Here is an 18,082-nt window from a genome sequence, read left to right on the forward strand (position 1 = left end):
ATTTAATGATAATTTATACTTACCCCTATGCATACATACATGCCACTACATTTATTTGAGAGCTTTACTTAGTTACTTAATTAAAAAAATAAAATTGATAAAAAATTGATAGATGGATTAACAAAAAAAAAGAGTTTTTGCTAGAATTGACAACTGTGCTGATCAAAACTCCACAAACACAATCCACAAAGGACTGAACAGCTTCCTGCAGCACCAGTCACACTGTCTCATTGTTTATAGATGTATAATCTCTTCTGACAGCTTGCAAACACATTCAGTACAGCGACTGTCAGCAGCAGGCAAGAATAAAAGTTTTTTTGTAGAAGTATTTTAAGACTTTTTAATACCTCTAAAAGCATTTTTTTTAGGGAACTGAATTTAGTGCTTTTTAAGACTTTTCTAAACCTGCAGATACCCTCAACTCTGACAAACATAAAACATGATCAATAAACAATAAAGTATGAATGTTTGATTGACATGTTAGATTAAACTCCCCACAGCTACACCAATAAAATGCTGCTTACACAATAAGACATCCATCATTATAAATCCAGTATCATAAAACAGAAGACATTTTGATGTGACGGCGGGAGGTGCAGGAGGTGTAAATAATAAAATGAATGATAGCTGAGTTCTATTTAGCTGCTTCAGTTTCAGGGTCCTGGTGTTGTTCATACTGACTTACTGTCACACTGTCATGACTTAACTGGGACACTTGAATAGAACAGAGCCATCATTAATGTTATTAGTAACAAAAAAACCTGTGATTTTCCTGCAATGAATAAACGTCTGCTGTGAAAAAGGCCTACATACTTACACAGTGCAAAAAACAACAAGAAACAAACACTGCAGTCTGTCTAGTCTGTTTAGTGCAAAGAACACTAGAATAAATATTTTTTATGGCAGATAAACTACTTATAATATCCATTGATGAATAGATATTATGTACATGTCATTGCACGTGTGTATATTACAGTATAATATATATGATATGTATATACAGTAGGATAATTTGATGGCAGGATTATTGCACAAGTCATCACATGACTAATGAGTGGAGAGAAGCTGTTTTGTGTCTGGGTGTTGTGGTGAGCAGTGCTCTGTAGTGCCTACCAGAGGGGTGAAGTTGGGACAGGTTATGTTCAGGTTTTTTCCTGATCCAGGATGTGTAGCCTACCAGTCCTGGAGGGCGGGCACGTTGGCGCCAGTGATCGTTTTTGCGGTTCTCACTGTTTTGAAGTAAAACCTAAAGCTTGAAACACCAAATGATGCATGAGACATCTAGAATATTTCCATCTGATGTGATGGTGCTGCCATGACAAAACATGGTAACATGGGTTTGAATAGTTTTTAGTGTAAACTTTATGTAGCTTCATTCGGGTGCTGGAACAAGCAGATACAGAATATACTGTAGTAGTTGTGATACTTTTTTTCTACATTTAAAGAATCTTAGTGTGAAATTGAAGGGAAAACTGAAGACGCCAGGATGTTATGGAGGTTTGAATGTTTTGGTTGCATATGATATGAAGTATAGGGACTTTGCTTTAGCTCCCAGTCGGACCTTCAGTGCTGGTAGAGAGGAAATACTAGAGAGCAGAGGAGAAGTGAATGATGAGAACAGAGTAAGGAGAGGTGAGGAGAAGAGGAAAGTGGTGGAAAATAATAGCAAGGAGAGGAAACAGAGAAGTAAAGATGAGAGATGAGAGGAAGAGGAGAGGGAGACTGAAGAGAGAGCTAATGTGTCCCCCAGACATTAGATTTTAACATCTGGTTTGTTACTCTGTGCGTCTGAGACAGACAGAGAAAGAAATACAACTGAAGCATTGACAGATGTTTAGTGGTGGTTGATACAAAATAATGGAAGCTACACAAAAATGAGCAACTTAGGTAGTTTAAGAGATTTAACACTGTGAAGAATTGGATAAAAAGTATTAAATAGTTGGAGTCTAGAGCATTGTTAAAACCTTCTCCAATGGAAACTCTCTTTGTCTGCCATGCCTCTCTGTCTGCAGCCAGAAACTGAGAATGCTATAAGAAATAAAAAGTCAGAAATAGCTCATTGTAGAAAGTTGAAAAAGAGTTCTTGCATGAATCTGCAAATATTGCACTTTTGACAGACTCCCACAGTTAACTGCCAAAAACCTCTTACATTCTTTTGAATAATAGCTGAAACCACAACTGGTGAAAATCACCTTTCCTGTAAGTCCAATCAGAGCAGCAGATCTCTCCAGAGTGCTTTTTAAGTAGAAATCCTGTCTCGTTCTCCCATGAGCCCAGACACAGAAACCGCAGAGTCACAGGGTCGGGGGTTTGAATGTGACTCACATCCTCCATCATGTCACTGCTCTGCTCCCCTGCTATCATTCCTTTAAGTCTTCTTTGTATCAGGTTACAGGAAGCAGGTTAATGAAAGTCATCTTGTAGTCTGGTGCAGGTGATGAGCAAAGCGAGAGTGTGAGACATCCAGAGCTGCTGATTTATGACTCAAATAACTAGTCCAGACTGCAAAAATTACACAAAGATTTATTTACATTGCATTGGTATGAATAAGAGGACCAGTCAGAGGCACTGTTCGATGGTAGACACTATGCAATTACTGAAAAGAGCAAAGTCGTCACATTCCTCTGCAGAGTAAACTTCAGGTCAGGATCTGATTTGATTAGTTTGTTGATTAAAAAAAAAAAGAGAGATTACGCCTTATTTTACTTATTTGCAATCAGCTGAGGAATGTATGACTGTCTGGAAAACTCTGTTTCATAAAGTGCATTTTTGTATAAGAGAAAATCAAGTTGTAAGCCCATTCTGTGCCATTTGGTCATGACCCTCCAGTAGATCATCATGATCATCCTCATATTTTCATAGTTTCTGAAAAGAATGAAATTAAAGCAGCACTGACAAGTTTTGACATGTTATCACTTTATAAAGTTCTTGTGGTGAATGTGTTAGCAAACAAGTTGCCTATTCACACATCCAGCACACACTTGGCACCGTCAGCACTCATTTGGAGTCGTGTTTCTTGCCACCTAAGTTTAATGTTCACTCTCCATTTAGCTCTGTTTTGGTCCCCGCCAACTGCTAAATGTTCCACTATGTTCACTTTGTCTGCCTGCTGTTTGGTGCTGGGGAGGTGGTGTACAGTGGGTTTGTCAGAGCTCTTTAACTGAAAAGGAAACCAGACTATGAGAGTGGTGAGACTGGAACAAAACATTAAATTGCTTTTTCTGGTTTTCTGTTATTTATTTACTGTTATGGTGTCAGTTATCTATGTTAAACATAGTCAAAGTTCCAAAACTTGAGGTTAACGTGTGTAAAAAAAAAATGCTCCCTGCAAGTCAAAAGTCAGGGCTCCAGCCTGCTCACAGAACTTCTTTTGCAAAGTTTTTTTTAAATTATTTTTAACTTGCCAACGAGCTGACATCTGGCCTTTCACAATACCAAGTGCTCCAAGTTCGGACTTGACAAGTTCGACTTGGGACTACAAACTGAACGCGGTGCGATCATTCTGCAGTTGGAACAGCAGCATACTTGCTGACAGCAGCAGCTCATCTTCACACAACTTCCTGACTGTACTTTGAAAAGAATCATCTCAGGTCAAAGCTCCACTAACAGTTTTTTCTCACAAAAAATAACCTCATTGACAGAGAGATACAGTAAATTATGTTATTCAGTCTGTAGTTATAATAAAAATCCAGACTGTTATGTAGCTTAATGAGATAAAACAAAATGTATAGACTGATCTGTTCATTTTGGTACATTTACATTTATTGAGATGTGGTGATATCTGTACATATAGAGCTTCAAGACAGCTCTGATGTTCTGTCCAGTGAAAACATGAGGCACTTAACATTCAGACAAACTAATATGGCAGCTACAAGTGTTAGATTTCATCTGTGAGACCAACATTTATCTTCCAAAAGGAATCTAATCATATATCAAAACACCACAGAGAAATTACAGCCAGTGGTCAATTACCAAAGAGCTGCGGATCAGTTCATCGGATCATGTTCTCCCTGGGATGACAACAGACATTGACCGTCCAATCATCTCAGGAGTTGGGATGCTGGCAGCTGAGATGATGCTGTCTCACCTGGCCAGAGCCTCCTCACATCCCTGAAAACTTTTGAGCAGATTTACAAATAGGCGTTATCTGGATAAACTGGCCACATATTGGGAAGCTAAATGCTAACTTTCTTGCCTGAAAAAAAAAAAAACTTTAAAAAGTGACATATTAACAGTCTAAAGTAAAAATTACAGCAGCTTTTAGCCTGGCTCAAAATCTCCATCATCAATGCCGGTTGGTGTGAAATGCATTCTGGGATACTTGGCTGTCCCATGTCCACACAAGCCAGCTCTCGAGGTATCCTCGATAAAACGGGAGGAGCAGGTACACATCCAGGCATTTGGACTGTACTTGGCTGGATGTGGACCAGATTGAGACAGGCCTATTGGCTTGTCATGCCTGCTCATAAATGGCCATCTGTTCCATAGCCTTTGTTGCTAAGGACGTTGCTAAGGTTTTTCCATGTGCTGTTCATTTTTGATTTGATTTATTGAACAGAACAGTGTGCAGTATTAAGCATAAATGATGCACTGCACCAGAGTTAGCTTGAAGCTAATTTGCATCTGTAGTCTATTACAATCAAAACATACAACAGCACAACAACAAACAGTACAAAGCAAAAAAAACCCCCAAAACAAAGAAACCCCACAAAGAACACACCATACAAAAAACAAAGCTGCACACAACGTTGTCCACTCTCATATTTCGATTCAGATTTTGGCTCAAATATGTATGGATGTATTTGAGAAGTTGACATTTTGAGTAAAGAACGGGAAAAAGTAGTGAAACCCTACTACTATAGCTTGATTCATGGTTTGCTGACAGCGCCTCCGAAGCAGTAGAAGTTTCCCAGGGGGCAGCTTGTTAGAGCTGGCCAATCAGAACAGGGTGGGCTCAATGGGAGGAAGGCCTTGAAGAGACAGGAGCGAAAACGGCCTGTTCCAGACAGAGGCTGAAATGAGGGCTGCATAAAGGGCCAGTATAAAGTGTAAATCATGCAGAGATATCCCAGTACAGCCCCAGGTTAAAAATATAGACCTGGAAAATTGCATACTATTTCTCTTTTGAGAGTTGAAGGCAAAAGAGAGAGCAAAACAAAGACACGAAGAAGCTCATGAAGAAGTAGAGCTGAAGGAGCTGCAAAGTTGGGTGACAAGTTGTCACTACAAGTGACTTGTTTCATATTACACATAGTCATTTGATCCATTGTTCATATAAAAATTTTAATTAGTGCAGCTTTAAAGTCTGAGAAATGGAAAAAGCAGGTTTATTTGGTGTGTTGCTAAGCTAAGTGTTGCTAAGCTGTAGAGCTGTAAGATTTTGAATGACTGGAGTAACTGAAAATATTAATCCTGAACCCAGCAACAGCACACAGTGTTGTGATAATTAAAAATAATTCAAGTAAGTAAAACAGCAACACTGTTTTGAAACTATCATTAAAAAAAATGTAAAATCTACACTGAAGTTTAGTTTTTAACTCAAATTCTTCAAGCTGAAAATTCCCCTTCAGTTTTGCATGCATGAGGTCTGCATACTGGAGCAGGAGATGGAAAGAAAAAAGAGAAAAAGACGTTACCAGCTTGGCACCTCATCACTATATTCATCAGCTTTTCAAAACCATCCAGACATCACTGTTCTTCATAATGATGAAGAACACTCCGTATGTCCATTAAAGGAAACACTGTGAAGCATTGTGATGTTTGTTACAAAAGAGAATCATCAAACATTTTCTCTGTTTCTAGCAACATCTGGTATCTGCACCACTGCAAATCATTTTAGGCTCTTTACTTTTATTACAGCCATTATTCAATGTCAACTTTATTAGCAGAAACTCCACTACAGACATTCAAGAGTATTAAACTGAGAACACTGGCTGTCCTGGGAATCCGCAGACATGTCTCTGCTCACCAGATCAGTTACTGCAAACAGAACCGTTTACTTACATTAATGACATTAATGAAATATTAACCATATGTCTTGTTTAAAGTACTTCACCAAACATTCTTAAATCCTTCAATTTATGTTGCTCTTACAGCTCGTAAAGTTAAAGAGACCATCTTAGAAAGAGAAAGAGGGATGATACTTTTATGGACAGTTGAGCAGAAGTTGGGATGAACCAAATGGGAGCCTTGGTGTGTTCCATCAGCAGCTGTGTGTGTGTGTGTGTGTGTGTGTGTATGTGTGGTGGGTGGGGGGTCTTGTGAATTCCCAGAGGCCAATATGTATCATTGTTTTCACATATGTGATAATAAGACAGGCGTGTAATGTTATAAGATGTCATAAGTAGATGTATTATGTCAAGCTGCACACTCTGCAAAATGCCACATTTATATCTTTGTTGACTTTAAAGGCCGTATGTGTTGGATTTAAAATTTTCTGACTCTGGCGCCTCCCGCTCATATGATCTACAAACAAACCTGAGAGCTCAACATATTCCAACTTAGAAAACATATGTAAATAGTAAATGAGGAAAACATCTTGACCAGTTTGACAACTCATGAAAAATGCTGGAAAGTGAAAAAACTCAACCAAATACAGAAAACACAATAAAGGTTGTTACTGTTTTATGGCAGCTTTACACTAATGTCTCCAAATATTATCCATATAACATGTAATCATTTGTGCATAAAAGTTTTACAATTTGTCAGTTATTATAAGTGGAAATTCAAATACTGTAGCAGCTTGACATCATGCCAAGTATGAATACAGTATGTTACATTGTATGCAGAGCTACTGTAGAACTGTGGAAGTGGACTTAAAGAATCTGACCGACTTCTGAGGCTGGATTTTTTTTTTGTCCTACTTTTAGATTGTTGTTGTTTTCATAAAGTGTATTTTGGTCTGCAACTGCAGAATCTCATCAGATAAATATGAGTATTTACAGTATTCCTAAAAACTACATGTATGCCAGTTCTGGTCATGGTCTCTCTCTCTCTCGCTCTCTCTCTCTCTCATACACACACACACAGAAAGGGAAGCTCCCTTTGATTGATTCCTAATTCCAGTGCTTATGAGGGCATGGAAAACTCTGACCACATCCCCTCTCCCTCTCCCTCTCCTTCTACCTCTCCTTCTCCCTCTCCTTCTCCCTCTCCCTCTCTCTTTCTCTCTCTCTTTCATTTTCACACATTTTCACCTCACCTTATTTAAACCGTTTTCCACTTCTTTTACATAACCTTCTCTTTTTGTTGGCGGTCAGTTTTCATGCTCCTTCTCCTCTCTGCACCAAATTTCCAGAGTGTCTGCTCCAGTTTTCCAGGCGTCTGTTGGATGGGACAGCAGAGTTACAGTCCAGCGCTGGTGGAACAACCTCACTAACACTCACTGTGACAATTCACACACTGTACTTACACACATCCGTTGGCACTGACACCCGGACTCAGTGACATTATCAAACGGAAATAAGAAACTGCACGCTTACTTCCTTTAATACATAGATCATACATGTTTAAGATCTTACAAAAAGATCCTGTGTGTTAAATTTAGTCAGAAATAGTCCTGTGTAGTGGATCAGCACAGTTCATACTGTATATAAATTATTTATAATTTATCTCTCTAGCAATGGTGATACCAACAATTTCATCATTCACATTTGATCAACATCCTAATTGAAAAAAAGGATGGAAAAGACTCTTAAACAATCATGAGCCTGTAAAACTCCACTGAAATTAAATCATTCACAAATAATTAAAATGTTTGCTTTCATGGAATTTGACTGAAATGTGTAATTACAGTATTTAATTATCCATCCTTAATATTAAGACAACACAGTATGATCAAGTGTCAGCAGAGTTGAGAATAATTACTCTCTGAAGAACTATAAAGAAAATCTGTTCTTCAATTTTCTATTCTTTCATACTTAACAAACAAGCCTTTGTGTTTTCTCCTCCATTTATCTGTTGATGCAGCTGTTTGCCACAAACACCTCCTGCATCTGCTTCACATTACAAGTCCCTCCAGTGATTCAGGGGCAGAACCACCTCTCTCTGTTGAAAAGCTCTTCTCAAGCAGCTGAAAGAAGGCTCCGTGTTTTTACAGGTGCTGATCTGCCATCTTGTGGCGTCCATGTGTAACTATAAATGATGTCAGGCTGGGCCTCAGAGCGGGAAACTGGAATTTATCAGCAGTGGTTTTGTCCGTGAATTACTTTTTTCTAAATATACAATTCATGTGCTGTTTAAATGATATAATAACAATAACATAGTGACTGTATATAAAATACTAACATAGGAAACTCAACATTTACTCTCAGCCCACACACAGAGGACATTGTTGGTACTTGTTTGCCCAGATTTAGCTGCCAGGCCGCGTCGCTTCTGGCGCCGAGTCAGCCGACAGAAACTTGAGCTGACCCATTGATGGTCCACTACATGTTTGATCAAAACTAATTAAAGGCCAACCTCAATCTAATTCAGCTAAGGACCACAACTATAAACTGCAAAATACAACAATTGAAATACTGTAAATGATCCTTTTTCTGTACCCATGTAGCCTTTAACTCATTTTAAACTAATCCAAAGGTTTAAAAACTTGTGTGCAAGATTACAATCATGCATTCAGCATTTTCCTGCCCACATATTATATGATTTGTAGTGTATATACATATCTGAGATATCCAAACCAAACTTTATTTTTGGAAAAGTCCAACATTTTATTCTCTGCTTTTTGTTTTATGTCCCTCTCTATAAATGTGACAACAGTTTACCTTGAAGCACTGGTGTTGGAATGAAAGTAGTTTAAAAATGTCAAAATGCTTTCATAACAGAGTTTAAAGGCTTTTAGGATAAAGATTTTGTTCCAGCCATTATTTATCGGTTGGATCTCTACTAAAAGCATCAGCAGGAGGTTGACATGCCAGACTCACATCATATGAGCTGCGGGGCTTGTGTACAGAGCCCCATTTAAACAACAGATCTAAATCTGGTTTTTACCCACCAAAGCAATGCAGTGAACCTGAAAAGGCCTAACAAATTTACACTTTAAAAAAACAAGGATATATTCATGGAATCAGTTAGTGGAAATTCTTCTTTTCCATTGATTATTGTGAGTGACAGATCCCAGTGAGTTTATCTGGGCTGCGGCTGCAGAAAGTATTATGTCATTTGAGTTACGACTGAGGAATGTATGCTGTGTTTCCGAACAAACAAACCTGTCTGTAATTCATCACTATGTGAGCTTTGCATTGGATCCATCAGTTGTGCTCTGGGTCTGAATCTGACTTAATGCTGGATGAGGGTTACAATAAAGACACAGGGGAGAAAGAATTTTGACATAAGTGATCCATCTTGAGGACAAAGAATGTGCAACAACTCTTGTTGTTATAAACAGACAAATGAAACAGAAATCTTATGAAACTGTTCTAAATACGTGTAACATTACAGATTTATTTACAGTGGCAGGAACAGATCAGTAGAAACAACTTTTGATATTTACAGGTATGTTTTTATTTACAACGATACGCAAGTATTACAGAACACTTACATGGTTTGAGTTGAAGGGAACTCTTGCACTGGAAGATTTGCTGTTGTATGAAAATGTAGCTCAAAATGCTTCAATCATTCTGAATTGGAGAACTGGATGAGATTAAAAAAGTCTGTGTCACATATCACTTATTTGGCTTGTGTGTTGATGAGCTCTGTGGTATTTCTTTTTCCGCCTGCAGAGTCTGTGTTCATTTATGTGTGAGTGTGTGTGTGTGTGTGTGTGTGTTATTTCTGTATGTTCAGTTGCCGGATCTCGTCCACTCTGTTTCTGTGCAGCTGGAAGGCCGGAGTGACCCATCGACCGCATGAACACTGATCCCCATACCAGTTGAATGAGCCCAGCTTAGAGCTACACTTGGGACACAGCAGCTACACAAACACACACACGCACACACAGAAAGAGAGGAGGGAAGTACTTTAAGTGCACAGAGAAAAAGACCATTGTGTTTAAAGTATGATGTGCACATCAGCAGACAATCACAGTGATGGTGAAGATGATCAGAACTAACATTTGGACTTGAGGACTTGAGAGTCCAATCAAAATGTCTTATTAAAGTCTGTTAAAGAACTTTTACACACACAAAGTGGAGTATTAGTAGTATATGGTAGGATTTCATAGCACATATACACGGTGTGTGTGTGTTACCTGTCCGTCCATCACTCCAAGTAAAGCTTGTTCCATCCACTGCACTGGTTCTATGAAGTATGACGTACACTGGACTTCTCCTAGGAGACAACACATTTCACATCATTGCTCATGAGAAGCTAAACCCACAGTGTGTGTGTGTGTGATTATTACAACTGCAGAAGGGTTTGACAAGTGTTTATTGTTTATTTTGAATGTTTTATGTGTTAAAGGCCCTGAACACCCACACAGGTGTTCTGAGATACTCTGTCTGATCAGACCTCTGCTCAGGTTGAAGGTGAGCAGAGCGGTGATGTGAATTACGTGACGTCACCATAAACTTCATAAACTTAGAATGATAAAGGTGTCCTGTCCTAAAAGTTAATCCAATCAGTAAATGATTTAAATCACCTCTGTGTGGATTTACCATGTGTGTTGCAATAATGATGGAAAGTGTCACACTTGAATGGATTACTGGTAAATGCTGAATCTATGGACTTTGTTTCATGGCAGAATTTTTCACTTAGTAAGAGAAGTATTGCAGAAAAGTTATATGCTTGGCTGAGGTGGAAAAGTTGGTCAAACATCAGATGTGTGTGGAGCGATGATGAGACTGTAACGTTCCTCAAATGGATACATGAAACAAACAGAAATGTCATATTTCCATCACGTTTTCCACATGGTTTTCCATCGTTTGAGCTTCGACTGTCGCTCTTTTAATGACATCATCTCGTTGTGTCCTCTTCTTCTGCAATGGTTTAATGGCACCGACTGGAGAATTAGCGCCACCGACTGTTTATCTTGATGAACCGACCCTAATATTCACATACCAGTCGTGGATGGAAATGAACATTCATTTGCATTTTCTTATGCAGATTTTCCAAAAATTTGGGTAAAATTTGTGCTACATTTGGACTACATTCACATTACATGCTGAAGTGACCCAAATCTAATTTTTTTTGCCTCCAAGTGACTCAGATCTGAACAAACCAAATCAGATTTTTTTTTTTTTATATCAAAACTGGGCCCCTTGCATATGTGGCTGTTGTCATCATCCTTGAGTGTCAGCACCTCACAGCCCAGTAAAAATAAACATGTCGCCTTCTTGTTCTCATTTTCATCATCTGTAATGTCTGCCGACCTCCACAAATAATAATCTTGGACATATATGCTTGCACAGCTCTGTCATCCATGTTTATGAGCTGGACACATGTCACTAACAGACATGAATGTGAACCATCGACATCAAAGACAGGATCTGACTAAAAAGGCCTGTAATGTGAACACAGCCTTGGATGGAAACTTGCCTACTGACAGAATGCAGCTATAATTCATGTGATTAGTCACAGCTGTGTTTGACAAGACAGAGTCAGCAGGATTTATGCTGACTTGGCAACTGCGGTAAACAAATATTTTGCTGATACAATCATAGTAAACATATGTTTGCTCTATTATATTGACACGTGGTTACTACAGATTCAAAGGTACAGTTACATATAGACATCTGAAATCACATGACTGAGGTTTGGAAAACACAGAGGTCATTAAAGCTGCTGACTGTGTGTGTTGAGTGATGAGCAGGTTTATCAGAGCGTCTTCATCAAAAGAGGTCAACATTAAAGCACGAAGGTCATGTGATACGATCAAAAGCTACTTGTGGTGAGACTGTTTTGTATGTTTTATATGTAATATCTGACAATGACACTAGCTGACTTTGTGCAGTGAGTGTGAGGATTTGATGAACAGGCCAACAGTACGTTGTTCTCACCAGTGAGGTTACTGGATTTCTTGTGACCAAAGGCTGATGCTCCTTCTCCTACTGGGTGACTGAGAATACTGGAGCCACGGAACAGAGTTCGTCTGCAGAGGAGAGAGTGGAGGTGAACGATGAATTTGAATCATCATGAGAACATAAATCATGAGAACTAGTCGGCTGAAGACAACGACTGGGAAGTGTTCAGAAACACTGAGATGTTTTTTAGACTCGTCATCAGCTTTTAACATTCAGCCGCCGTATGAACTTTTCCACCTTTCACCTGCACTTCCTGCAGCGATAGGACACTTCAGAGGAGCTGCAGTGAGCGGGGTCAGTGGCGAACAGCTCCCTGGGCACGTGTTGCAACTCTGCACACACGCACGCACGCACACACGCACACGCACACACACACACACGACAGCACAGGTAAATAAAGAACATGGGGAAACACTGCAATAATGATGCTTCTAAGGAGCATCGTGTGTGTGTGTGTGTGTGTGTGGTTACCAGGGTATTTCTCAGTGAGCTTGGTCAGTCTGTACTGTTTGTACAGAGGACCAGAGGTGTCCACTTCACACTGCATGGCCTCATACAGACACAACTGCTCCTCAAATCCACTGTTGACCCTGAAACACACATGAGTTATCTGTCTGTCCTCCATCTGATAATGACCCATCCTTCATGTCCAACAATACAAAACACAAAACAGGGTTGTCCAAGGAGAGATTGCACAATACTGGAAAAACACACACACACACTTACTGCACATCCTGCTTGACACTCTTCAGTCTGTTGTAAGCCTCAGTGAAGTTCAGCTTGTATCTCTTCATCAGATAAGCAGTTACAATAGTAGCACTGCGACTCCGACCAGCCTGACTGACACACACACACACACACACACACACACACACACACACACACACACACACACACACACACACACACACACACACGTTCTGTGACTGAACATAGGAGACTGAATGTCTTTAAATGAAACAGAAGTGTTTACAGAGGCGCTGAGATGAAAAATCTTTTAGTCCATCAACTAGAAAACTATTTTGATAATTAATTAACCTTTTAAAATCATATATTAACTAAAAATGCCAACAACCTTCAGTGCTTGCAGCTTCTCATGAGGGAAGATTTTCTGCTTGTCTCTTGCTCATCGTTTTAAACTGACTATCTTCAGCTTTTTGACTGTTGCTCAAGTAAACCAACACATCACAATGTGCTCTAAGAAACAGTGATGAACATTTTTCTGCATTTTGTCATTTTAAGGACTAATATTAAGCAATTAATCACAAAAAAAGATGAATCCACAATGAAAATATTGTACATCTTTCAAAATCCTTTTAATGATTCTATTTAAAATGTGTTTTATTTTGTTGGTATTCAAAGACGCCCTCCACTGGTTTTATACGTGAAGTTCAGTTTACTTGATTTGACCATTCTCTTTTAATTGGTCTCTTGTGAGTTGCCCAACTTTAAATGCTAATTTTATAATCTGTCCTTAAATAATCAACTTAAATGCACCACTGAAAGTTTATTCTGGTAGCAGACTCCTGGCTCCACACATACTGGCTGCTTTAGGCCTTTGATTCACTGTGATTGGCACAACTGTGATGATAAATAAACCAGCTAACCAAATATTAAAAACACACATCGGCCTCCATAGAACTGCTAAATAAGACTCAACTTAACAGATTTCAGTGGATTATATCAGTCGGTTCCTTTAGTGATAAGAACCTGACATTTCATCAGATCATCAGAAATGTGAAACACATGACATGTGACACGATAAAGACAAGCAACGCAGCAGTAAGTGGTAAGTGAATGGTCGAGGCGTCCTGTTGACCTCTGATCCTTACCAGTGGACAAGTGCAGCCCGGCCTGCATCCACTGCCTCCTGAATGAACAGGAAGCAGTCGTCCATGTGACTCAGGAGGTCAGAGGTCACCTCATCCAAAACATTGACCCACTTCCTGCGAAAGCCACAATCAGCAGGAAGCAGAGGGGCGGGGTCCACCGAGTCCACAGACAGGATGTGAGTGACGGCTGCATTGACCAATGCCTGGCTGTCATTAAGGTCAGCCGCAGTTCCGATGTACAGACCGGGGTCCACCAGGAGCATGACTGCAGAGACATCAGAAAGGTGTTAGTGATACACCAGCAGTTCATTATGTTATCAGTTACACCTGCTCTGTTTCATGTTTTGTGAATCAATGGAATAGAGTGTGAGACTGATTCTATAATTGAAACATGTCTGTATTATATATCTTGGATGTTTCTTCATTAAAATGATTTTTTTCTCATGATAGCTGAACCAACTCTCATGTATTCGTTTGACAAGTCTGGATATCCACCTCTCCTCCACAGATAAGTGTTCTTACTGAAATAAACAGACCTCATCTGTCACTTTCTGATTCTTTGTATTACTTCTGTGTTATATTGGTTGATAATTTGGTTTTTAAAAATATGGGAATAAATCTATTTAAGAGAAAATAAATGGTTATTTGAAAATACAGAAAATATTTTGTGTTTCTTTTAATACATTTATGAAATATAGTATAGACAACAGAGTAGTCAGGGTGAGGTGATGAAGATCAACCAGGAAGAAGAAAACCAGGTAGGAGAAACGTCCGTAAAAGGACAGGTTCACAATTTTTCAAGTGTGTCTTAAATCAACAGTCAGGTGTCCACATGAACAGTGGAAGAGGTTTTCCTCACTATAATCATTCCTCCTGGTCATACTGGATATTAAAAGATCCCCTTCAAATGTTTTTACAGTGTAAGTGATGGAGGACAAACACAGTCATTTGAAAGTTGATGTGAAGCTTATATGAGTCTTCACCAGTCTGACTTAGTCATATCAAGTAGATATCTGACACATTTACAGTCTTTTTAGCATCAAATTCCCTCTTTGTGTTTCCTCAGACAGTGTTTCCCTGTTGAGCTGCGGTGGCAGAGTAGTAACAAAAAGAGGAACTTTGGCTCTAAAAAGACTGTAACATTGAAAGATATCTACTTGATTTGACTCATTTGGACGCTGAAGCTTCATATTAGCTTCAGATAAACTTTTAAATACATTTTACACAGAAGGAGGACTGTGGATTTTGGCCTCCATCAGTTACATTGTAAGTGCATCATGAAGGGATCTTCTAATGGTCAGTATGAACAGGAGGAATGATTACAGCAAGATAAACATGTTTCAATGTTCATTTGGGCTCCTGACTGTTTTAAGACAGACTTGAAAAACTGTGAACCCGTCCTTTAATAGAGCAGCATGTTAAAAAACAAACATGTAATACGGTTTAAACGGACCTGTCGTGACTTTCTGTTTGAACAACACAGAGCAGACAGTGACAGAATGAACTGACACGTTCACTGACTGTTACTGTGGATTTTGTCCATTAAACGTCCATGACGTCAACAGTCAGACAGTAACTCACCTCTCAGTGTGAAAGCTTTGTTCTTCACAGTTTCTCTTACTGTCCGCTGCTAAGACGTCTTACAACGCTTAATATTCAACTGACTGCAACGAAACAACATGTGAAGGCGTGGATTCAACTGAGAGTTTCGGTATTTTTAAACTGTCCGGTGGGAAACATAGAGGAGCGGTCGGGTTCCGGGCGCGGTACTTTTGTACTACACACATTTTGTTACCCTCCATCTATAATATAATGTTTATGAGCTTGCCAGGTAGCCATAATTTCAGATAAATGTTGAATCACACATACAGATCATCTCTATAAATACATAATACTGCTACAGCATCACTCACTCTTGGTAAAGTGCACATTTAGCAGGATTGGTCTGACTACAGTGTAAACCTGCTATTTGCATTTTGTTGCAATGGCAAAAGATTGTTGGCAGCTGATGTCAAATATGTCTCAATTACCGCAATACATTATTATATTAATAAACACATGGACACCTTTTGTCAGGATCACTCATATATGTATTATATAACCAGTCAGAAGGATCTAGATGATTTTTTGGTTTAGGAGTTTAAAAACAGTGAAATATCTCAATGGAATAGAGGATGAGTCATACTCAAAGATTCATCTCAGTCCAAAGAATATTGGAAAAATAGATTTTCCCTTCACTTGTTCACTTTATTGACAAAACATAAAGTAGGGACGTAACTTATGATTATTTTGATTATCGATTAATCTGCTGAATATTTTATCAAAGAATCATCATATCATTTTGTCTGTAAAATGTCAGAAAATAGTGAATGTCTTAATTTATCTGATCAACAGTCCAAAACTCAAACATATTCAGTTCACTATTATGTTTGACACAGAAAAGTTTCAAATCCTCACATTTGAGAAGCTGCAACCAGGAAATATTTGCAATTTCTCTTAAAATGTGACAAAAATGATTAATTGATTATCAAAATAGTAAATAAATAAATATGGTATAAATAGAATCAATATTATGCCATTTGTCTCATGGTCTGCTCTTCAGTCCCTCTGCAGCCACACTCTCATCCTCAGTTCTCTACATTTCCTCTCCCTGGACATGTTCTCTCCTCCAGCTCCCCAGACCTGCCATTCTCAGGCTGTACACCAGATACCCTGGGACTTTCCCTCCTCTTCCCATCCACACACCAGCTGCCCATTCCCTCATCAGCTCCTCTCTCATACTGGTCCATTTCCTTTCTCCTCTGCTAGTTTGTCAATGTTGCTTCTATGGACTCTCACGTTCCAGCCATCCTGATCCTGGACTTTACCTGTTCTTTCCCTTCCTGTGGTTTGAACATTTTTACCTATTTATTACCTGTGTGTTTGCCTTGACCCTTTCAATTGGTTACATGTTATGGACCGCTTCCTATTGCTACCTGTAAGCCTGTGTTTTTGCTTTTTACATTAAATTTCCTTCTCATTTCACCTGTCTGGCTCAAGAGTCTGCATTTAGGTCCACCACCTGTCTGTCCCATCCTCATTTGTGAGAAGTGACAGGATAGTAGCCAAAGTATCACACTGAATATGACAAACTCCTAGTGGAAACCTCTGTCCAGGCCGAATTTCTGATTAGAATATTAATATGAAAATTCATGTCAACATGTTAGGAAGTAAAAACATGTCAAAACACTGATTTCAATTGATTTCAAAATGGAAAATGAGGATCTTAAAGTTTAAATGAACTAAACAACACATGTGAGCACAAAGAGAGTAAATGAAAAAGAGGACATTTACACGCTAGAAAAATATACTAAACCATGAAATTGGCTTCAGCTATAAAGCTGAAATGAGCGGGAATAACCAGTGAGGACAGTGAGTGGAAGATACCAGAGGGATGATGTAATGCAAGCAGACACTGGTCAGCAACTCGCAGCCCCATCAGAGAGTCATTACCAGAAAGAAGTAGTGAAATTCTATTAAGTAAATATGGATCTCCAAACATCCTGTCCACTCCCATGGCAGCTGCACAGAGCAGCAGACACGTTTCTCACATGTGCTGTCTGACTTTATGTATTAAAGGACTAAATTGAGAATTACATGGTCAGGTTGAATAAATGTCTTTTCTTCTTTTTAATGTGTTTTGTTTGCTAGACGCTCCTTAAATACACATTTCATAATGTCTGTCTGGCCTCCTGTTTCTCAACACCTACAGAGTGTGTGTGGATGTGTGTGTGGTGCTCTGAACTGTCCGCCAGCATGTATCCCACAATCTGTACATGGTCACAATGTGAGGTGCTAATAAAGTTTTACGAGCTGCTTTAATCCGACCGTATGACCAATCACAATACCTCACTGTGACCACACTCCTCCCTGAGGGCTCATTAGAGGGCTGCCCATCACACTTATAATGAACTGTTAAAAATGAAACATGTGAAATACAGTCAGTGAGAGCAGCAGGTGATCGGGAACAGAGTGGGAGTGTTGTGTGTTTGGTCTGCTGCACTGACTCATTCACTTTGTATTATCTCTCTACCAGATGGACTGCAAGAGTGTCAACAAGCTAATTTGTAACAGACTTCTCCTGTTTTTGAAAGTCCAGTTAGTTTCATCCACCTCTAATATGATTTACATTTAGTTTGTCTGATTACAGATTGGACTGCGTGAATATTGCTACGATACTTATTAAGTTTTTAGTTCAAGCAGGAAGACAGATAGTTATCATTCTAATGTCATTATAGGTCACAGAAGGGC

The 18,082-nt window shown here is 39.0% G+C and overlaps 1 protein-coding gene across 1 annotated transcript; it reads right to left on the reverse strand.

The window, feature by feature from the left end:
• Nucleotides 1-9,480: 9,480 nt before the first annotated feature.
• On the reverse strand, nucleotides 9,481-15,511 carry dusp12 (dual specificity phosphatase 12). The gene is made up of 8 exons (XM_044369376.1): nucleotides 15,374-15,511; nucleotides 13,793-14,057; nucleotides 12,687-12,800; nucleotides 12,432-12,550; nucleotides 12,205-12,292; nucleotides 11,937-12,028; nucleotides 10,190-10,269; nucleotides 9,481-9,912 (listed from the first exon to the last, which is right to left on the reverse strand). The coding sequence occupies exons 2-8, from the start codon at nucleotides 14,053-14,055 to the stop codon at nucleotides 9,769-9,771; spliced, it is 900 nt and encodes a 299-aa protein (XP_044225311.1). The 5' UTR covers nucleotides 14,056-14,057; nucleotides 15,374-15,511; the 3' UTR covers nucleotides 9,481-9,768.
• Between the last annotated feature and the right edge of the window lie 2,571 nt (nucleotides 15,512-18,082).

This window comes from Thunnus albacares, chromosome 12 (assembly GCF_914725855.1).
Source record: "Thunnus albacares chromosome 12, fThuAlb1.1, whole genome shotgun sequence".
In the NCBI taxonomy this organism is placed as follows: Eukaryota; Metazoa; Chordata; class Actinopteri; order Scombriformes; family Scombridae; genus Thunnus; species Thunnus albacares.